The sequence below is a fragment of the Thermothelomyces thermophilus genome, chromosome 3 (genome assembly GCF_000226095.1).
Source record: "Thermothelomyces thermophilus ATCC 42464 chromosome 3, complete sequence".
Classification (NCBI taxonomy): Eukaryota; Fungi; Ascomycota; class Sordariomycetes; order Sordariales; family Chaetomiaceae; genus Thermothelomyces; species Thermothelomyces thermophilus.
The window spans coordinates 2282590-2305251 of record NC_016474.1 but is presented as its reverse complement, the minus strand read 5'-3'; the positions used below and the strand labels follow the sequence as shown (position 1 = coordinate 2305251).

The following is a 22662-nucleotide window of genomic DNA, read 5'->3' as shown; positions in this document are numbered from 1 at the left end:
TATACGGAATAAACTACACTCTGAATGTACTCTGTATGTATGTATATACGTATGTACCTTATGTATGTATGTACATAGGTACATAGGCACGTATGTAGATGTGTACATACCAGTTATTTTGGAAGCGGATCCGTCGGAATTGCTCTGGAGAATTGGGCCTACTCTTGTAGAGCGCCTAGTCCTTCGCGTTCAAATGCAACAGAATACGGATAGATCTAGCGTTGCTTTCAAAACGACCGTTAATAAGCGCCCGGCCGCCGGTGGCCAAGCATGGCCAAAAAATTATGCGTTCGGAACTCTCTCCCACCCGACCACGCTCATCCAGTCGTCGTAAAGGCCGAGTCATAACGGGCGGAGTCCTGGGGCAAACTCCGTAATTATTACCCCTGCGAGCCCTATTAGGCTCTGCAGCCCCAACGGGCGATGGGCCAACGAAGGCCCGGACTTTAGCGCGGTTGCCTCAGGCCTAGCCCCGCCGGTCGTTCCTGATTCCACTCGCCTTTTTTCTCCACCAAGCTTTCTCGGAATTCTCCCACGCTTTTCTCTTTCTGCACCGTTTTGAAAACTTCTTCTGACAAACCAACATCTCCGCAATCTGTCGAGAGAAAGGAAATTTAAACCAACCACCCCTCCCCCTACCTTATCATCTCCGGGCTCTGTAACAGCGAACCCGCAGATCGCATACTGCCCTTAGCACTCCGCTTCCTCTACTGCTGCGTTCGTCTCTGGGCAGTGTGAAAGAACCCTCCACCGGTTCCACCCCGAACTGCTCTCTCCGCATCGCTCGAAACTCCGAACAACCCACGAGCAGAAATCTGCATCTGACCGGCCCTCACGCACCGAGTTTCCGCAACCACTCCGCTATCAACCCGGCTACGCCGACACCAAATACAACACCCAGCTTCGATACGCAGCAAAGCGTTGTTTATGTATCAGCACGAAGAGGACACCGTCTTCCGACACAATCCCCCGCTCGAGCTGCGTCCATTTCGCATAGCGCGGAAACCCTGTAGTCCCAACAGTTCCGACGGTTGAAGGACCTCCGAGTCGTCGTCTTTCAGCGTTAATGCACGCCACCGACTGCCGCCAGGTCTACCCTATGTCCACGCCTCTCGCACCGTACTGACGCCCCCGTCCCGCTACGCCTCTCGAAACCTCTCGTCAAGAGCCTCTCTCGCCTTGCTTAGAGTTCTGCCTGCTCTCGCAACGCCTTCAGAACTCACGCCAGATCCAAGATCTCTCGTCCACGCCGAGTAACTAGTCCACAAGTTATCGTCAATTCGCCAACACCGCAACCATGGCTGCCCTCGTCAACGTCCGTCGCGATGTCAGCGACCCTTTCTATCGCTACAAGATGGAGCGCCTCCAGACCAAGATTGAAGGCAAGGGCAACGGTATCAAGACCGTCGTCGTCAACCTGAGCAGCGTTGCGCAATCCCTAGCTCGCCCGGGCTCCTACCTGATCAAGTACTTCGGCTTCGAGCTTGGCGCCCAGACCAACCTCGACCCCGCCGATGATCGCTGGATCATCAACGGCGCCCACGAGGCCAGCAAGCTTCAGGAGCTCCTCGACGGCTTCATCACCAAGTTCGTCCTCTGCAAGAAGTGCAAGAACCCCGAGACCGACGTCCACATCAAGGACGGTCGCATCCTGCTCGACTGCAAGGCCTGCGGCCAGCGCTCCGACGTTGACCTGCGCCTGAAGCTCAGCGGCTTCATGCTCAAGCACGTGCCCAAGAAGACCAAGAAGGACAAGGCGGAGCGCCGTGCTGCCCGCAAGGCCAAGCAGAACGGCAAGACCGAGGAGAACGGTTCCGGAGGCGACGAGAACTCGGACCAGGCTACCCCGCCGGCCGACCACAAGGGTATCGAGAGCGACGACGACGCCCTGACCCGCAAGATCAAGAGCGAGGCGCACGTTCTCGAGAACAAGGAGGTCGAGGTCAAGGACGACGAATGGGCTGTGGACATGAGCGAAGAGGCCGTCAGGGCCCGCCAGCAGCAACTCCCCGGCGAGTTCAAGCAGAAGCTAGCTCTCAACGGCGACGAGGAGGACGAAGAGGGCGAGGGCGGTGGCAACACCGTCTACGACCAGCTGGGCACCTGGATCCAGGAGGAGGCCGAGAAGAAGGGCGGCATTAACAACGTTGAAGACATCGACATCTACGTCAAGGCAAAGGAGCTGGGCATCGAGGCCAAGCACCGCACCATCCTCGTCTTGGTGCAGACCATCTTCGACGAGAACATCACCAGCCAGATCAGCAAGCGTGCTCCGATGCTGAAGAAGGTACGTTGCTAATCTAAATCTTATCTATCCCACGATACCGCGAAAACACGCCATGCTCACTAGATGCAGATGATCACGTCTGAGCGTCACGAAAAGGCCCTCCTCGGCGGCACCGAGCGTCTCATCGGCCATCTCAGCGGCGAGCACCCGGAAATGTTCGACAAAGTTGTCAAGATTCTGCAGCTCTACTACCACCACGACCTCGTTTCCGAGGAGGTCGTCACCAAGTGGGGTTCCAAGGCTTCCAAGAAGTATGTCGACCTGTCCATCTCCAAGAAGGTCCGCAAGGCGGCCGAGCCCTTCATCAGGTGGCTTCAGGAGGCCGAGGAGGAGTCCGATGAGGAGGATGACGAGTAAGCCCGGGGCTACATATCTCGGTATCCGATCCGGTCCGTTTTCGGTAGGGGTTCGTTCCTTGATGCATCCAGATTGCTATTTTGCATTTTCGTCTGCTTTGTAGTGAGGAGGTTCGAAGGGGGATTCAGCAGAAGACTCGCCTCTCTTGATCATGGCTTGAATCTTGAATCTTGCGGTTGTCCTAGCAAAGGTTGACTATCGAGTGTTGGGCCCACAGCACGGATGGTTTACAGAAAAGGCTTTTCTGTCTGCTAGTTTGCTTTTGCTGTTGTGGAGGACTTATTCATACAATCCCACTCACTCTTGCATAACAATTGAGCATTCCCGTTCCTGCTGCTGCATGTTATGACGTTGAACGTGCCCCTGGCGGCCCGAATTTACCTCGCCTGCTGGACTTGATTTTCCTTGGGATGCAACTCGAACTTGTCGAGCTTAGGCATTTTAAAGACGGACTTGCACTTGATGCGTATTAATCTCATCCCGATCTCTTGCCATTGTCTCCAGGAGCAATGAGAACTCGTGCCGTGCTGGTGCTCGTGCTCGTGCCCGTCGATGCTGCATACGACCCGCAGAAACAAGGTCCTCCTCCAATTACTAGTAACGCGATAATTATTAGTCTTTCTTCTTTGCACGTCTTCGAGGACAACGTCCGGAAAGAACCAAGAAGATTGCTTAGTTCTCGGGGGGGATGTGTGTATAGCAACAACATACTATCCGCCCATACAGCAAAGGCGAAAATTCGAGCAATGCCCCCCCGGCCCAGCAATAATAATATTTCCCCCATGGCAGTCTCAGTCAACCCCTTCGACCCTTCTTTGCACACACCCAACCCCCACCAAGCCTCCGTCCGAATTACAGGAGTCATGTTTCCCAAGTGTAGACCGAGATTCAGTGTTTTTTTTTTTTTTTTTTGGGGGGGGGGGGGGGTGTGTGTGTGTGTGTGTTCCTAAACAATGGCGGATCCGTAATTACCTTCAAGTGCATCATTTCACCGAATCCCCCCCTTTTCTTTGCCTATCTACCAGGTATCCGCCGCCTGCGCAGCGGTCCGGTCCATCCAGCTCGCCGCCTTGTTGTTATCGCCGCCGTCCCCGCCCTTCCACTCGATGTTGGCCTTGCCGCCGGGCGGCGACCAGCTGCCCGGCATGCTGGAGACGGGGTCGGGGCGGAAGGGCTCCGGCGAGGGCTTGGGGGTGTTGTTGTTGTTGTTGTTGTTGTTGTTGTCGTCGTCGTTGGTATTGCCCCAGCCGTTGTTGCCGTTGTTGTTATTGTTGTTCCCCCAGCTATTGTTGTTGTTATTGCACCAGTCATTGCCGTTGTTGTTGTTGTTGTTGGAGTTGTTGTTAGTCCAGTCATTAGGGTCGTCGTTGGTCGGATTGTTGTTGTTTTCGTTCCCCCAATCGCCCGAGTTGCCGTTCTTGTTGTTGCCATCGTTGATACGGCCCTCGTCTTTCCTCTTACTGCCATCGTTGTTCTGTCTTCCGGAGTGGGATCCGTTCTTGCTCTTGTTGCTCGGCAGCTTGACCCAGGTAGTCGGCGGTGTGTTCCACTGCACGCCGCTGCCTTTGGCCGACTTGTACTCGTCATGCAGCGTCTTGTGCCGCTCGCGCGACTTGGAACCGCGGCTCTCGTGCTTCTCACCGTGTCCGGGCTTCAGGTTGCCAAACAGCGGATTGAGGTCGAACCCATGCCGCTTCAGGGCCTCGGCGGTGAGCGGGCTGCCCGGAATGCCCGAGACGCCGACTGGGCGCTGCTGCGTGCTGCCGTACGGAGGCGCCGGCGGGAACTGGCCGTAGGGCTGTCCCCAGGTTGGGTATGGCACTGTATGTGCCGGCTGCTGGGGAGGCGGAGGAAAGCCGGAGGGGATCTGCGCCCCATTGTCCCGGTGGCCTGGCACCGCCTGTATATCAGGCACAGGAAGCCAAGCCGGGGCTGGGAACTGCGGGTTGAGACCACCCCGGAGATACGGCTGGCCGTAAGGGTAGCCCCAGTAGGGGCCGTGGTAGACACGACAGACGTTCTTGTCGTTGTCGAAGTAGGCGTTGGGAGGCGCATCCCGGGCGGGATCTTCAACCACATGTTCCATCTGGATGCTGCGCTCGCGGACTGGCATGATGAGGTGCGGATGGGCTGCATCCGCCTTCTTCTCGTACACGGTGCCGCCCTTCTTGGACCCGTTGTCCCTGTCCCCCGCTATGTTCTCATCTGCGGGACCCTCTCGAGTTTTTCTCCCCGCCGCTTCTTTGCTTCCGCTGGCTTTGCCCCCTTCCTTTGCCTGATTGCCATTCTTCGTCCCTGCTGCCTCATCACTGCGTTGTTTCTCTTTTTTCTCATTCTCCGTCTTTTTGCCGCTCTGCTTGCCCTTCTTGGGCGGCTCGGACTCGGATTCTGTCTCACTGGTCGCCTCTGTTTTCGACGACACGGCGACCGTTTGTTGTTTAGTTTTCTTCTTCCTCTTCGGCGGTTCCGGTTCGGATGCTGTGGCTGTGTCTTCGACAGAGGTAGCATGATTCTTCTGACCTGCCTTGTCTCCAACGTTCCCGGTCACCTCATTGCTCTTCCCGTTCTTGGTGATCTCCTCCATCTTGGCCAGCAGCAGCAGTCCTGTCACGCAACAGGAGCAGACGCAGTTCTGATGCTTGTGCTTGTCTTTCTGGGAGCTGCCATTGCCGCTTCTCGCCTCGCGGCTCGAAGGTCCCGCATTCTGTGCGTCCCTCGCCTTTTTAGATCTTGTCGGCAGCTTTTCTTCGCTGCTCTGTTCGGCGCTGGATTCATTCGACGATGCCTCTGACGAAGAAGCTTCTGACGAAGCGCCAGAGGACGCCTCGGAGGAGGATGCGTCCTGACGCTTCTTCAGGGCAGATTTGAGCGGCTTTTTCTCGAATGTAACTTTCTTCTTTTCCTCCGACGTCGAGGGGACCGAAGAGGGCTTTCTATGCTTGTTGCGCCTCCTCGAGGACTTGCTGTTGCGTGGGTAGGTGACAGTGATGGACTCGGTATCGGTCTCATCGTCGGTCGTCACTTCGATCTTGACAACTTCTCGCCCAGAAGGCTTCGCCTTCTTCTTCCTGGGGAGATTTTGACCGACGACCCATTCAAACACTGAATTCGGAGGCATTGTGATGGGCTTGGGACAATCTGACAGCAAACCTCGTGGCTTTGACGAGCAACAGGCATTACAGCCCAGGCATCCCAACTTGGGTGACAAACCACTTTTGACTGCTGGTCAAAGATAGCCGGTTTGGCGATCGGCACCCCGTGGTGAATTGTGGGCTTTCTGTTACCACAAGGCGTTGGAAAGGGGAAGAAGGTACTAACGCCGCCGTGAGAGTGAAAGGGAGATCAGGCCGAATGTAATCACAAGGGATGATGCGAGCTCGCTGCGCTGGTATTGGCAAACGCTCAATCAACGTCGGGGTGACCAATAAAAGAAAAAAAAGTAGAATGGCTATTTTCCACTAACGGATACTGAAGAGCGAAATCTTGTTGTTGTGCGTGCAAGATGCAATCGCTTAGTCGTCCTCGAGAAAAAAAAAAAGAACAGTCAAAGAAAACCCGCAGGCGCAACCACCTGGGTGACACCTGGGCCGAGCAAATACAGCCCTCGCCTCGATATACCAACTGTAACTCACAGGTTTGCCTTGTCCCGTAGCTCCTGCTCCTCCCACGCCTTGTTGATCCTCGTATTCCTCCAGAACCCCCAGAGCGCCAGGAGGGCGGCGGCGGGCGGGCACGCCCACAGCAGCCAGCTCCACCACCTCGGGCTGGACTTCTCGATCTCCGCCATCGCCCTCCTCACCTCCTCGGCCAGCTCTTCCTTGCCCGCGTCGTTCCAGACCACCACGCCGCTCCCGCTCCCGGCCGCCGCGGCCCTGGCCTCGCACCTCCTCGCCTTGTCCCTCACGTCGGCCTGGCTCCGCACCCGGTTCTCCGCCTCCTCGGCGGTGAGGTGGGGGTCCCGGCTCCGGAGGCGGTCCATCTGCACGCGGGGGTCCCGGACGGCGACGACGACGACGGAGCCGCAGAACCGGTCCAGCCGGCTTTCGAACAGCAGCGGCACGTCCAGCACGACGGCGCGGTGGCCGCGCAGGTAGCAGCCCAGCACGGCGCGGAACATGGCGCGGCGCACGGCCGGGTGCACGATGGCGTTGAGCGCGGCCCGGTCCCGGCGGCGCTGCTCGTCGTCCCCGAACACGCGCCGCCCCAGCGCCGGGCGGTTCAGCGGCCGGCCCTTGCCCGTCGGCCCGTCCTCCGGCATGTCCGGCCCCGCCGGGACCAGCAGGTCCGGGGTCGAGGGCCCAAAGTACGACACGATCGCCCGGTAGCCGCGCGTGCCCGGCTCGACCACCTGGCGCGCCAGCAGGTCGGCGTCGATGACGGGGAGGGAGTAGGGCGGTTGGGAGAGGAGCGAGGACACTGTCGACTTGCCGGTGGCTATGGAGCCAGTGAGACCGATGAGCAGCATCTTTCCCGCTTCCTCTTCTCCTCTCCTGTTCTTTCTTTTTTTCTTTCTCTTCTTCCTTCTTTCCGTCCCGCCCGCTTCTCAAAAGGGTTCCTCCGTTGCTTGTGTGACGGTTCAGCGGAATGTAGGTACGTACGGGCTGGCGCCGGAACTAGCGTAAATCAGAGATGCTTTGTTTGGGGTCAGATAACTACTTTGAACAAATCAGGCATTAAAGTTTGAACATGGGCTTGAGCTTGAACTCGGGCCCGAGGATGACAAGGCCGACCCGGTTAACTCTCTGATTCTCCGGGGTAAGTGGGGTGAGAGAGGCTTAACTTGCCGAGCTTCAACTTCCAGATCTGGGACAATGTTTCTCTTGGCATGCTCGTCATCGTCAACCAATGGGCACACGTGTTTGGCATGTCACGGCTCCACTACCATCACGCAGGACAAGGGCAAGGGCTATGTGCTTGCATGTGAAGGGGAGCTTTCAGCCACCGCATAGTGAAGAAGTGGGCCAAAGACCAAGCGTCGGAATCCAGGCTGAATTGCAGCTGCCCTCACTCCATCTATATGAATTCTTCTCCATATAGGCCTCAGCACTGGCAAGCTCTCGATGCCAAACAGTACAATACGTTGCCAGTGTCTGGTATCATGAGTCCGTGTCGATATTCCTGCTTGGTGGTCTCCATATGATACCTGAAAACAGGTCACAAGCAACCCACGGCGTGAAGAAAGTTCGTATATGAGACCGACCCGAGAGACCATTGTTTACAAAGCTACAAACTGTGTGTTAGCGTTCAACCGGTTAACCCGTGAGCATCAAAGGTACTAACCGCTCTTTTCTGTACGCAGCTCCTTCAAGTTCCCTATTCGGAGAGGCGAACGGCATAAAAGACGCCGTCGTCTGTGCGGTACCAGCGTGCGTCGAGGCGATCGATCTGGCGGCGGGGAAAGACCGCCCAATGGCCGTTCAGCTCGCGAAACCAGTACATACGGTACGGGTCCGGATCAGCGGGCTTGAAGTCCTGAGGCTCGTACCCTTTGTTATTCTGTGCTATTCGAATGTTTTGCGCCATCGTTTCGGTGGGAGTCAAGCCAACGCCCAGAGCAGGCTCGACATGGACGGGCGGATGGGCCTGCAAGCCAGCAATCTGAGGCGGGTTCCCATTCACCTGTACGGCCTGAATTGGGCCTGGGAGTATCAGCTTCGGACCGCCTCTCATAGCATGATTCTGAATCATCTTTGGATAACCGACCGGTTGCTGCACCACAATGGGATGCATCGGCACCGCAACTTGAGCAACGCCCGGCTGTTGCACTATGACGGGGTTGATCGGTGCTGTAGTTTGAACAACGCCCGGTGGAAGCCCCTGCATGGGCGTGACAACACCATTTACCTAAAGATGGGTCAGTGAATGTCCCCCCCAGCTTCAACATTTCACATTGTGCGCAACATGACACGGGGTGGATCCGAACGGGAACTCGCTGTGGCGTCGGTTCAACAGTTCCCAATAGCCCCATTGAGGCACTGACCATGGAACCGGCCATCTGTTGGCCGGTGTACAGCATTCCTGGCGCCGCGCCAACAGGATCTTGGCGAGGCACGTAGCGATGGATCATAGGACCCATCTCAGTGCTGGGAACCTGCGGCTGGAAGTGGACGCCCAAGGGATTGATGACCGGCGGGATCGCAGGAGGCGGCGGGGGCCGAGGGGGAGGTCCCAACTCGTCCGGTGGGTTAACACGCGCAGGGGCAGACGGAGGTTGCTGTAACCCCGTTCCGAACGGGTTCACTGTCGCCGCAAACGGCACGCCATAGGTCGCTTGAGTATGCCCAGCTAGGCCCCAGTAACTGGCATACGGTTGAGAAACTGGATTCGGGAGGACGCTGAAGCAGCTTGCGGGGATCTGTGCTGCAGTGGTGGTGGCGGGTGCGGAAGCGGGTACCGAGGCAGGCGCCGAAGTAGAAGACGATGATGTGGCGGTATGATTGCAGTTGCACTCTGGATGCGACCGAGACTGTGAAGCAAAGGAGACGTGCGAGGTTGCCGAACTTCCTTGGGCGGATTTGCGACTGAAGGTGCTGGGGCCAGGAGACGGCGACGGAGGCGAGCTGTCATCCTCTTCCGGAGCGATAGACACGCGCCTCGTGGGGGCTTTGCCCTTGAGGTCCCTTTTACCGCTGACCATATCGAATCAGATGCAATGGCCAGTCTGGTAATGAGGATATTGTTGATGGTTGCTTGTTTTGCAGTTGAGAAGAAGGGCGCAGGTTGAGTTGAGAGCGAAAGAGACCTGGGAAGGTGCTGCTGTGGAAGACTCTGCCAATGCTGGAGACCTGAAGCGGAAGGGACCCAGCGTGAAGTCGATCGGATGATAACCACAAAGCCTTTCACGCTCGGTTTTCAAACAGTGAGCGTAAGAGCGACCACCTGCTAGCTCGGAGTCCAGGGTGATTTTCCCGCGGTTAATCAATTACTGCAGCGTGCCGTGTATTGCTTGTGAATATTGAACGCCCGTTCCAGCAAGATACGTCAAAATCATTATTGTGCTTCGCCGTGCCAGGTGCAAAGAAGGGCGAGATTTTAGGAAAACTCGGATGTGCACAATGGAAGTTGAAAAAAATCAGATCAACTTACCATATTGCGGAGCAACCAACTTTGGCCATTCCAGACATATTGGTATTGGGATGCTGGCTGCCGATTGCCACGCTCGTACTGGGCTTTGGAGAAAGGAAAGCAAGATAAACACATGTTGCAGTGTGTGATGGGTATTGCTCTTAGAGGTGCTGGTGCAGGAGGATAACTTGGTATCTTAAACCGAGGTGAAGCTAAGCTGAGAGGGCTCGTTAACAGGGCGGCTGCATAAAGAAAGATAGGCGAGTAACCCCTTCCCCCACTTACAGCTTTAACAGACTGCTAGGTTGTGGGAATCCCGAGTCAAAGCAAGGCTCGCCGCGGTTCAGGTGCCGTTCGGATGAATCCTCGCGACTATAAAGGGCAACATCTGGTGATGGCAAGCCCGAGAGATCCCAATTCCATCAAACCAGCTCAAGTTTCACATGCCTCGAGTGTCCCTGACTGCAGAGGAAGTGATTACCAAGCTATGAATCTTAAATTGTTTCCTCTTGCTATAGCTCGGTGGCTGCAATCAGTACAGCTTAGAGAGGCTGCAAAGGTACGACACCACAGCGGTATTCGCGCCGTGGGCGGCACTCCTGGACTAACTGTTACGGTCTGCAGAAGTAGGTAATAAAAGCGTTAATTGTTCTAAGTGCCAGAGGCACTCAGAGATACTATCTAAATATATATTAACACCCTAGCTCATTATCCCTGTTGGTAGGTTAGTTAGATCTGACCTATAGATAGCTATATACTATAATAGGTGCCAGGGTTTGAAAGGAAAAATGACAACCTATTATAACTTAGTAAATATATTACGGAGGTTGGCTTCAAAAGATATTACAGTGCCCAGACTGCCAAGACCTCCATATACAGTACGGATCCGTATAGTCAGCCAAGACGATTCCCTACCCTCTACAGCCCTCCTACTTACCAACTTACCAGCAGGTAAAACTGGCTCAAAACTGGCTCAAAACCAGGCTATTTTAAGCATTCCAAACAGCATTCAATTCGCTATTTACAAGATAGTCAAAGTAGCTCTATTTTACTAGCAGTTGCGTCGCTTTTCCCTAGACTAACTACCTATAAGTTACTAACTTCCACGATTTCCACGTAGTAGATACAGAAGTTCTCCCAACCGAAGTCGATCCTCACCGTTAGCTTCTTCCAACTCAGCTTCCTGTTTAGCCTTCGATTTCTGACACCATTCGCGCCATACGCGATACCCTGGCTCCTCTTGTCTAGGCGACAGAGGGTCAGGAGTAGTACCCTCCTTATATTCGTTCCCCCTAGCCAGCCGGATCACCTATTTGATATTGCCCTGAATCCTCTTAATATATCGTTACATCTGCTCTATTAGAAACTCTTGCCACTGCCTAGCCTAATCTTTTTCTAGCTGGATACGAGAATTCGGGATCTTTTGCCTCCTATAAGACTATTTGATCCTTGCCTATATAGGCTTAATAACGTTAAGGTCGGGTGAGTTTGGTAGCCACTTTAGGACCTCGAACCTTGCTTCCTCCTAGAGCTAACGATTCCATTAAGAGGTATAGGTACTAGTGTTATCTTTCTATACGATGTAGACAGGGCTGTACTTCTTCCTAAGTTCTTCTATAAAAGGAAGAAACAAAGGAAGTAAGACTTCCTATTAGTAACGTATCTAGTCAATCCCTCCTTTCTCCTGATATACCTGCTTACTAGTCTTTATAGTATACCTCTATAATAGTTCACAACCTCCTTTTCCTACTAGGGATAGTCTCTTTATCTTCGTCTCTAACTCCTATACCTATTAAGCTTCCTCCTTATGAGCCTTATTATATATATCTATTAGTTCCTAGTACTGTGCTATTATCTTTGCTAACTCCTTTAGCTAATAGTAATAGGGACTAATCTCAGACTATATATAATAACCCTAGAATATAAAAGTCATCTAGCCCTTCTAATGCCTCTTGATATAATAGGGGCTATTTGCTTCCCGAGTTCGACGCTAGATACGACGTTTTCCACGGACTACGCCTAAAACAATAGAGGTTTTATTACTCTAGACCACTTTCTTCCAATCCTCTAAGGTCTAGTCTTTGACCTATATCGCAAATTCAAGACGAGCCATCTTCTAGGCTTTATTTAATCCTAGCTTAGTTGTCAACTTGATATTCTTAAACCTAGCCTGTTTTAACTATCGCCAGATTATTAAAGGACTTAGCCCTTTTCTGCCTAGATGCTAAGTAACTATCTTAGCAATCTATTAGCAGGAGTATTATCTTATAGTACTATTCTTAGTTACTACCTATTTAATAACCTAGGTAACAGATTTAGTTACCACTTTCGGCCTTCCAGATTTTAGAGTATTTATAATATGCTTATTCTTGACAAGGCTACCTAGTATATATGTAACGAACCCAACTCAGACTTCTTCTAAAAGGGTTTAGACAGAGGTAAATTAAGCAGGACAAGCGTACAGGTCGTCTAAGGGATTCGGTAAAGCCAAAGGGTTTACAACAACACTAGAGTTATCTCCTACAATAGTCAGTAATACTTGGTATAAGTACTGTGATTGTAGGTTAGGTTACTATTACTAGTAAACTCCCAGAGTCTACTATAACGAGTGGCTATTTATATGTATATATACTTCTGCCGATCGCTTATAGTCCCCTTCTATTCTGTCCTTAGATCGCCTTTAGTAGCTAGCTATCCTCTGCTATCTTTCCCTTTTGGCAATCGTTCGCCCGTGGTAGCCTATGCTCCCTAGCGATCCTGTGTTAGCCTTGCTTTGTGCCCTTCTTAATTAGTGGCTCATTTAGCCTCCTATGCCCTACCAGGTCGTGGTATATAGTTAGCTTGTAATATAATACCCCTTCTTTAGGGCTTTCGACCTGAAAGCTTCTTTAGAACTATATTTGTATAGGCAAGAAGTATAGTAGCCTAAACGTTACAGATGCCTATAGGTTCCTTGTTATTTTCCTTTATAGTCCTAGGCTACTAACTATCTTAGTCCTTTCGAATTTATCGGAGCAAGAGAAGGTTTTAAAAGAGATTGCTAAGACCGAGGCGCTTCTTGCTTAGATACTAAGCCATTTAAGTCGATTATATCGTTTATAATAATCTCTACACGATTGTGGTGCCAAGGTTTTTTGTCGTGGTATAGCTTGTCTAGAGGAGGAGGAAGAGCTAGATATTCCTCCGCCGATGTCAGAGACGTAGACCCTTGCGGGTTAGGCTTAGGCATTAGGTGCTTTTGACGTACTCGATTAGAAGTCGATTAGGTTAGATCTTAGTTCCAATTCTAGCAGGTTCCCCTCTTTTTCTATTAGGAAAGGCTTTAGAGCTAGTTCTTATAGCTAGTTAGGATTCTACTAGTAGAACTGCTCTAGTTTCTTAAGGTAACTTAGGTTCTTAACTAGTTCTTATAAGTTATCTTCTAATCTAAAATTAAGCTATTTAATTAGGTACTATAGTTCTCTATTAATAATATATAAATCTAGGATTTCTTTAACGTTCTATTCTTTCTCTTTATCCTTTGCTTTGATATATATAGCAACCTTGGCATTCTTCGGCGCTAGTTCGAGAAGTGAAATATAAAAAACATCTGTCTTTAGTCGTATAGATAATAGTAACGATAGTTAGTAGTTAGATGTCGAGATTCGTTCTTTGATAACGAAGGGTCTAACCTTCTTAAAGTCTAGCTTTGTACTTAGTTATTTAGTTTATAGGTTTCGTATAATTAGGTAGACTTTGTCTCCCCTCTCTAGGAAAGGTCCCTTAAGCCTATGTTTGTCGTAATAGTTCTTTATTCTAGTTCTAATAAACTCGAGTTCTTTTTTAAGCTTCTTATATAGTATATATATTTGTTTTACTTTGACTACTACTCTTAGCACTATAACCTCTAGTCCTTGCTTAAGGTCTGCTTTATATCTATAGTTTGCGAAGAACAGTATAACTTTAATTATTTCTATTAGCGTTATATTATAAGCAAGTTATACTATTGGTAATAGCATGACCTAGTCATCCTACTAGTAGTTAACGTAAGAACGGAGGTACTGCTCGACAACTTAGTTTAGTCATTCTATTTATTTATTAGTCTATAGGTAGTATGCCGTTAATAGCTTGCTATTAACGCCTAATCGTTACATTAACACTTACCAGAACTTTAATACAAACTTGGTATCTCTATTAGTGATCTATTTCTATAGCTAAGCGTATACTAATGCGATTTGCCGATAGATTACGTCTGCTAACTGTTCCGCTATCTAGGACTCCTTATAGGGAAAGAAGTATACCTATTTAGTCAGGCAGTCTACTATAGTAAGAATACTATTATAGATTACCCCTATGGCCGTATCCTTAGATTCTAGTAGTTTTGTAATAAAGTCTATCGTAACTAAGCTCTATAGTTTGTCAGCTATTAGTAGTAGCTAAAGTAGCCTATATAGCTTATAACTCCTTTATATCCTCTAAGTTTCAACTTGTAGAGTCCTTAAATCATTTGTAGCTATTGATCTTTATTATGGATATACGCTTTGTCTTAGTACTAGAGTTTCCTATCTTTTTCTTTTACTCTATTAGGTACTACTAATCTAGGTATTACTTAATATTATACCTCGTTAATCCTTTCTTCTCGAAAGATTACGTAATATTCTAGGAATGAGTTAAGTAGGTTATCTTCTATAGGTGTCTACGTTTTGTAATATAGCGTTCCGTCTATTCGTTCCTTGAATAATGGTAGTATTATTTCCGTTCGTTCTTCTATATGATCTGTTTATCAGCTTAAGGCGTCCGCTTATACGTTCTCTTTGCCCTTCTTATAGCAGATCTTAAAATTGAATTCTATAAGGAATTCTGCCTATCGTATTTGTCATCTATTAAGCTCCTTTATCGTTATAAAGTATCGTAAATTCTTATAATCTATATATACTTATACTAGTTCGATCGTACTACTAAGGTATAGTTACTATTCCTTAAAAGCTTCGATAATGTCACGAATAAGCACATGGGCGGCCTGGCAGGCTGCAGCCAGGACGCGGGACATTCCGACAGCCAATCACTTGACGGACCAATCAGAAGATTATCACCGCCAAGACTAAGGTCTTCACTGGTGATAATAACATGTCACCGTCGACAACGCAGAATCACGAAGTGAAAGGAGGAGTGGTACTGGTGATAACTATTGAAGAAGGACAGACAATTGTGTATATATAGCTAGCTAGTCACTCGTTATGGTGGACTCTGGGAGTTCACCAGTGGTAACAATCACAATCACAGTACTCATACCAAGCATTGCTGATTACTGTGAGAGACAACTCTAAGTGTTGTTGTGAACCCTTTGGCTTCACCGAATCCCTCAGACGACCTGCCTGCTTGTCCTGCTTCACCCACCTCCGTCTGGACCCTTTCAGAAGAAGTCTGAGTTGGGTTCGTCACACGTTGTTACCACTCCCTTTGTTCTGTCATGGTTCAGAACGGAGGAGACCTCGACCTCGACACCGACATGGATACCAACGTCACGGCCGAACAACTGCTCGCCCAGCTTGGTCAACTCCAGCAGCGGATCCAGGAGTTGGACCAGAGAGACAAGGCTGCTCAAGCTCGAATCAAGGAACTCGAGAACCGCGAAAAGTACTCGCAGAAGTTGGTCAACGAGGCCTACGCCAAAATCGAGGCACTCGAGGGCGCCAAAGCGAAGCGCATCAAGATCGAACCACCTGGCAAATACGGAGGAACCAAGGAGGATCTCGCAGGATTCTTGACAAACCTCCGATCCTACTTCCGGCTCAATGACGACAAGTTTCCGGACGACAAAGCCAAAGTCCTCTACGCAGCCACGAGACTAGAGGGCAAGGCACTCAGATGGTTCGAGCCTACGTGGAACGACTATCTCACCGAGGAAGACGAAGACGACCGAGACGCGTTCACGCAGGCAGTCTTTCGATCCTACGACCGTTTCGAAGAAGAGCTTCGGAAGGTCTTTGGCGACAAAGACGAGAAAATCCATGCGCAAGAAAGACTCGCCAATCTCCGACAGACCAAGTCAGCAGCCTCCTACGCCGCACAGTTCAGACAGGACATGCTCAAGTCTCAGCTTAACGACGAGGCGTTGATGCAATTGTTCTATAACGGCTTGAAGGAAAAGGTCAAGGACGAGCTGTACAAGTACGATCGGCCTGAGACTCTGGACGAATACATCGCGCAGGCCATCAGGATCGATGATCGACTCTACGCACGAGAGCAGCAGAAACGAGGTCGAATGAACGGAACCACGGTTAAGGCCAACGACAAGAAAAAGCGAGCGTACGTCAGTACCTCGTACGGGACGCACCCCGGAGCCATGGATGTGGATGCAGCGCAGAAGCAGGACCAGAAGAAGACGGCCAAAGACAAGTCTAATGTTACCTGCTACAACTGCGGAAAGAAAGGGCACTACAAGCGAGAATGCCGAAGCCCGAAGAAAGAATGGAAACCAACCCCTGGAAAGGAAATTGCGGCCATCGACGAAACCACCAAGGACGTCATCGAAGTAGCGGCCACGAGCTACGAAGACAAGGGCAGTGACACGGACAGTCTCGGACACGACGGCAACGGTGAAGACGAACAAGCACCGTACTCCGAACTGGTCACTGTGGACCCAGAGACAGGTCTTGCCGAATGGGACATGGCAGGAGAATATGCACCGCCAGTTTCGATTCTCCCAGCCTTGAGGCAGTGGGGTTTCACAGTCACGCAGAGGCGGGATGGATCGTGGACAACCGACACCCAAGGAATCGAAAGACCCGGACCCAATGCTCTATTCCTCCAGGAACGAATCGAATGGTACCGCAACGAAGTTTTCCGACTCAACACGGAACTGCGCGAACGGGATGGGCGCTTGACTCGACTCGCCCAGCAGAGCGAAGAGATGAAGGACGAAATGAGGGAACTCCGACGTATCGTGGAAGCCATCAAAGGAGAACAGCCTGTGACATATGATGGGCCCGATAGCTACGCCGAGTACCTTGACGATCAGCAACTCAGCAACGACGTGCGGAACCCAGAATACCAGTTCATGCGCGCGAACCGCGGAAAAGACGAACGCACGTGGGAAAGCTACTGGAAGAAACACTCCTATGTCAGCACTGGAGTACCTACGGTCCACGTACAATGGGAAGGATTCGGGAAAGAATTCCAATACCTCCCAGGCGACGCCATGCGACTGCACCCTCGACACGAGGCACATGCGCAAGTGCCCTGGTTTCAGTGTGTGGCACACGAATGTCGATATCACTTCCGCGACAAATTCGAAAACAATCATTGGCCGACCCGACAGGAAAACGGGGACGGAGGCTTACGCCCTGTGGAATGGGTCTACGATGCAGGAAACAGAGCGGCCGAATTGCTCTGGAAGATCGAAGCCCGCAATTCAGAAAGCATCACGATAGTTCCAAGACGAGCCTGGCCTAGGCACTGCGGAACCGGACGAGACACATGGGACTCGTGCTGGAGCAACGATTGCCTCTATCACGCGGACGAAAAGAAATTGCGAATTCGGGAGCTTCAGACGAAGCTATGGCACGCACGACGGAAAGCAGAACGGACCCAATGGTGGGAAGCCGCAAGCACTCAATGGCTCACGGAAATGAGCACGATCGACGAAGCCGCTATCAGCCGAACAACCGAAGAGGTCAGCACTGACCTGGGAAACGGGTCAGGGCCCTTCGAGGGGCCCGGAAACCATTAACGCCCGTGCAGCGGCAAGTGGTAGCGCAGTACAGGAGGAACTGGCGCAAGGGACCACTATATCGAGACCTCCCGGCAGAAACATGGGAAATCGCTGCAATCTTTGGACGACGGCGGCAAGACAAGCGACTGTGGATAACAGCACAATGGAGACAGCACGAAATGCTCGCACTAGTGGACAGTGGAGCAGAGATGAATCTGATTTCGCCGACACTTGTGAATCAGCTACGGATACCCTGGAGAATGAAGCGGAAGCATGGCATAGTCAAAGGGCCATTTCCGACGCAATGGGTACGCAGAGAGACCGAACCGATCGACATCACTGTGGCAGGGAAGACCACAGCAGTCGTATTCAGCATCGTGGACATGGGCAACGACAAAGACATGATATTGGGGTTACCATGGCATGAAGATTACGACCCGGACATCAGCTGGAAGAATGGTGGCCACCTGCGACCCCGAACGGAGTCGTATTCGACCAGCAAGATGGGGAGCGCGCAAGGATCGCGAGCGGACGATGCTCAAGGAAAGGCATGTCCTACGGATCCACCGCAAGAGACGGACAGTGGCAGGCAGACCACTACGGACTCTGGAAGAGGCGGCACAACGACATCGATATTGCGACAGGAGGAACGAGCTGAATCGCCGATAGCTGTTCTCTCCGTTGACGAATGCGGAGCACTGCAATTGGAGCAGTGGGTTGAGACAGGAGAAATCGCCAGTATCGCCATGGACGGAACCAAGTTCGCATACTATCAGAAAACCGAGAGACGAGACAAGACTGGGGAAGTACCGAAGGAGTATGAGGGACACCCAGCATTCGAACCGAAACATCTGGAAGGATTACCAGAACACGGCCCATGGGATCACGAGATCAAGCTCAAGGAAGGAGCACGACTGAAGTTCTTCAAGATTTACCACACGAGCCAGACGCAGAACGAAGAACTTAAGCGATATTTGGAGGAGAACCTTCGAAGAGGACATATCCGCCCGTCGACATCGCCAGCAGGCTACCCAATCCTGTTTGTGCCAAAGAAAGACGGAAAGCTACGGTTATGTGTCGACTATCGGCAACTCAACGAACAGACCGTGAAAAACCGATACCCGTTACCGCTGATCTCACGGCTCCGAGATCAGTTGGCAGGAGCCCAATATTTCACGCGTCTTGACTTGCCATCGGCCTACAACCACATACGGATCAAAGAAGGCGACGAGTGGAAAACGGCCTTTAGGACACCCTATGGCCACTACGAGTACCTCGTCATGCCATTCGGACTTACGAACGCGCCGGCAACGTTCCAAGCCCTGATTGATCAAGCTATCCAACCCTTTCTCGACAAATTTGCGGTATGTTATCTCGACGACATACTCATCTTCTCCAAGACGATGGACGAACACCGGAGGCACGTGAAAGCAGTGCTGGACGCGCTGCACGCGTACAAGCTATCAGTCAACAAGGAAAAGAGCGAATTCCATGTCAGGAAGACAGTCTTTTTGGGATACGAAATATCCCCCGGACAAATCCGGATGGAACCTTCAAAGGTTGAAGCCATCAAGAATTGGCCACAACCAGCGTCAGCCACGGAAGTACGAAGTTTCATCGGATTTGCGAACTTCTACCGGATGTTCATCAGGAACTTTGGAGCGATCGCACGACCTTTGCACGAACTCACCAAGAAGAATGCTGAATTCCAATGGGAAGAGCAACACGAGCAAGCATTCACGCAAATCCGCGACGCCATTACCAAAGATCCAGTACTGGTACTGCCAGACCCCAAGAAGCCATTCGAGGTGGAAACGGACGCTTCAGACTACGCCATCGGAGGACAATTGGGACAACGAGACGAACAAGGGAAGCTACATCCTGTAGCCTTCTTTTCAAAGAAGCTCGACGGACCACGTCTCAATTATCCGATCCACGACAAGGAACTACTTGCGATTGTCGAAGCTTTCAAGGAATGGCGACCATACCTCAGCGGCACGATTGAACCGGTACAAGTGTATACGGATCACAAGAACTTGCGATACTTCACGACGACGAAGGAACTCAACGGACGACAAATACGATGGGCAGAATTCCTCGCGGAATTCAACTTCGAGATCCGCTACAAGAAGGGCAAAGAAAACGCACGAGCAGACATTTTAAGCCGACGAACGGATCACACGAAAGGACGAACGGGAACAACACCACCGTTGTTCAAGGAACGAACAGACGGGACGTTGCACCACGAAACGCAGACACCCGTGGAAGATGATCCACTTGACTCGTTCCTAGAATGCTGCGCAATCTTTCGAGAGGAAAGGATCAACGAGGCACAGTATCAAGCAGCACCCGGACCAGTGGTACCTGACGGAGTGGAAGAAAGAGATGGGAAACTCTGGTACCGAGACAAAGCGTACATCCACGACAAGGATCAACAGCTGCGAATGATTCGAGAACTCCACGAATCAAAACTCGGAGGACACAAAGGAGTCACGAAGACTGTCGCACAAGTCAAGAAGCACTACGACTTTCCACAGTTAACGGCACGAGTTAAGGAAGTCGTACGGAACTGCGACATCTGCAATCGGAGCAAAACGGCACGACACAAGCCGTACGGGCTACTTCAGCCACTACCAACAGCTGACAAACCATGGAGTTCAGTTGCGATGGACTTCATCACGAAGCTGCCAGAATCCAAGGACACAGCCACAGGAGTGACCTACGACAGTATTCTTACTGTAGTAGATCGCCTGACTAAGTGGGCATATTTCTTTCCCTACAAGGAGTCCTGGACAGCGGAACAGTTGGCAGACGTGATCTATCGGCAAGTTGCATCAGTGCATGCTTGGCCGCAAGAATGGATCACCGACAGAGACACCAAGTTCGCATCGAAGTTCTGGCAAGCGTTAATGCAACGATTAGGCGTCAACAGCAAGCTGTCAACGGCATATCACCCGCAGACCGACGGACAAACGGAGCGACTAAACCAAGTTGTTGAGCAATACCTCCGCTCTTACGTCAATTACCAACAAGACGACTGGGTCATGCTGTTACCAACAGCACAACTCGCCTACAACACGACGCCGACAGAAACGACCAAAGTCACACCGTTCTTCGCGAACTACGGATATGAAGCAGACCTTAGGCAAGGACCAGAGGTCACAGTGCCGAGAGCAGCAGTCAAAGCAGAACAGATGCACGCACTGCATGAAAAGCTCAAAAAGGAACTCGAGTTTGTCAAGACCAGAATGAAGAACTACTACGACAAACACAGGCTCGAGGGACCTCGCCTAGAGAGGGGAGACAAAGTCTACCTGATCGCACGAAACTTGCAAACCAAACGACCAAGCACGAAGCTGGACTTCAAGAAGGTCGGACCCTTCGTTATCAAAGAACGAATCTCGACATCCAACTACCGACTATCGTTACCGTCATCTATGCGACTACGGACGGATGTTTTTCATATTTCACTTCTCGAACCAGCACCAAAGAACGCCAAGGTTGCCACGCACATCGAAGCAGAGGACGAAGAGGAAGAATGGGACGTCGAAGAAATTCTGGATTCACGCATCATCAACGAGGAACTGCAGTACCTGGTCAAATGGCTTGATTTTGGACCAGAGGACAACTCATGGGAACCAGTCAAGAATTTGAACTGCCCTGAGAAACTGGAACAGTTCCACCGGCAGAATCCGGATCGACCAAAGGAAAACCCGGGACAGAACCAAAGACGGCGCCCCAGTCGACAGCATCGACGGCATCATTAATCTGTGACGAGGGCATAGCAGGCGTCTCTTGCCGCTCAACCTCCTCCAACTCGTCCAAGGTCGACAGACCACGCGCCACCATGTCGGCACCTTTCTCCACCAAAAACTCCTTCTGCTGACGAAGACGCCGGAGCCGCGCAAGCTTTTCGGACAACTCGCGCTGGGCTTCTTCCAGACGGCGTTGAGATTCATCCAGCTCAAGTTCGGCACGACGTTCAGCATCCTTGATACGACGCTGCTCCTGGAGAATGCGATCCACTAGAACGAACATCAGGAATCACATTCAAAAAAAAAAAAAAAAAAAAAAAAGAAGAAGAAAACGTGCTTACAGGAAGAAAGCGGTATGCCAGAGCCATCGCAAGAACGACCTCGACGAACGCAGGCTTCGCAACGCTTCGTACGCGCGATCATTTTGCAAACGAGGCCTTGCGACGCGCACCAAGAGCAAGGCATAACGACAAAACCGTTCTCAGCGATGTTCTGAGCAAGGGAAGCACGGTAACGTGCAGAATGCGACTTCCGTTTCTCTATCGGCATTTTGTCAACATGGCGACCACGACGCAGAAACAGGGAGAATGCAGTACTCACAAGCGAAGGGTTGTTGGCGCTATTTGAAACGGCCTAAGAGGGCTTTCGGGTCGAAAGCCTTGAAGGAGGGGCATCGTGTCACGAATAAGCACATGGGCGGCCTGGCAGGCTGCAGCCAGGACGCGGGACATTCCGACAGCCAATCACTTGACGGACCAATCAGAAGATTATCACCGCCAAGACTAAGGTCTTCACTGGTGATAATAACATGTCACCGTCGACAACGCAGAATCACGAAGTGAAAGGAGGAGTGGTACTGGTGATAACTATTGAAGAAGGACAGACAATTGTGTATATATAGCTAGCTAGTCACTCGTTATGGTGGACTCTGGGAGTTCACCAGTGGTAACAATCACAATCACAGTACTCATACCAAGCATTGCTGATTACTGTGAGAGACAACTCTAAGTGTTGTTGTGAACCCTTTGGCTTCACCGAATCCCTCAGACGACCTGCCTGCTTGTCCTGCTTCACCCACCTCCGTCTGGACCCTTTCAGAAGAAGTCTGAGTTGGGTTCGTCACAGATAATCGTAAGTAGTTCCTTGTTATGGATTAGATAATTAAGATATAATCCATCGAGCTTCTTTAAAAAGAAGGCTATGGGATATAGCTTCCCTTGTTTGTCTCGTTGTCCTAACTATCCTCCGATAGCGTAGTCTAAAGCGTCCGTTTCTACCTTAAATAGCTTCTTAGGGTCTGGTAGCACTAGTACTAGATCTTTAGTAATGGCGTTATAGATCTATATAAATGCTTACTTATATTGCTCTTCCTATTAGAATTTAGCGTTCTTCTTAGTAAGTTCGTACAAAGGTTATATAATCGCTCTAAAGTTCCTAATAAACATTTGGTAGAAGTTCGTAAACCTGATAAAACTTTGTACTTCTATAACTGACATCAGTTATAG

General features: G+C 51.0%; 5 protein-coding genes across 5 annotated transcripts; 1 reads left to right on the top strand and 4 right to left on the bottom strand.

Annotated features, from left to right (window-relative positions):
- The first annotated feature begins 958 nt into the window (after window positions 1–958).
- Window positions 959–2833, top strand: MYCTH_2304388 (uncharacterized protein). Its single transcript, XM_003662973.1, has 2 exons — window positions 959–2287; window positions 2357–2833. The coding sequence occupies exons 1-2, from the start codon at window positions 1298–1300 to the stop codon at window positions 2642–2644; spliced, it is 1278 nt and encodes a 425-aa protein (XP_003663021.1). The 5' UTR covers window positions 959–1297; the 3' UTR covers window positions 2645–2833.
- Window positions 2834–3658: 825 nt separating this feature from the next.
- MYCTH_101730 (uncharacterized protein) lies at window positions 3659–5762 on the bottom strand (the record flags this gene model as incomplete). Its single annotated transcript, XM_003662972.1, has 2 exons — window positions 3659–3927; window positions 4106–5762. 2 exons carry the CDS (start codon window positions 5760–5762, stop codon window positions 3659–3661), a joined length of 1926 nt encoding a protein of 641 aa, XP_003663020.1.
- Window positions 5763–5954: 192 nt separating this feature from the next.
- MYCTH_2304387 (uncharacterized protein) lies at window positions 5955–7415 on the bottom strand. The gene has a single exon (XM_003662971.1). The coding sequence runs from the start codon at window positions 7107–7109 to the stop codon at window positions 6273–6275; it is 837 nt and encodes a 278-aa protein (XP_003663019.1). The 5' UTR covers window positions 7110–7415; the 3' UTR covers window positions 5955–6272.
- Window positions 7416–7957: 542 nt separating this feature from the next.
- On the bottom strand, window positions 7958–9281 carry MYCTH_2118259 (uncharacterized protein; the record flags this gene model as incomplete). The annotated part of the gene is made up of 3 exons (XM_003662970.1): window positions 7958–8332; window positions 8384–8488; window positions 8625–9281. 3 exons carry the CDS (start codon window positions 9279–9281, stop codon window positions 7958–7960), a joined length of 1137 nt encoding a protein of 378 aa, XP_003663018.1.
- An 11588-nt stretch (window positions 9282–20869) lies between these two features.
- On the bottom strand, window positions 20870–21706 carry MYCTH_2060198 (uncharacterized protein; the record flags this gene model as incomplete). The annotated part of the gene is made up of 3 exons (XM_003662969.1): window positions 20870–20959; window positions 21072–21427; window positions 21499–21706. 3 exons carry the CDS (start codon window positions 21704–21706, stop codon window positions 20870–20872), a joined length of 654 nt encoding a protein of 217 aa, XP_003663017.1.
- Window positions 21707–22662: the final 956 nt, after the last annotated feature.

Bases quoted from the DNA above. Each gene is read 5' to 3' on its own strand.
- MYCTH_2304388 (XM_003662973.1), top strand. From the start codon at position 1,298: ATGGCTGCCCTCGTCAACGTCCGTCGCGATGTCAGCGACCCTTTCTAT. The intron at 2,288-2,356 runs GTACGTTGCTAA...CACTAGATGCAG, and splicing joins GTGCTCCGATGCTGAAGAAG to ATGATCACGTCTGAGCGTCA.
- MYCTH_2304387 (XM_003662971.1), bottom strand. From the start codon at position 7,109: ATGCTGCTCATCGGTCTCACTGGCTCCATAGCCACCGGCAAGTCGACA.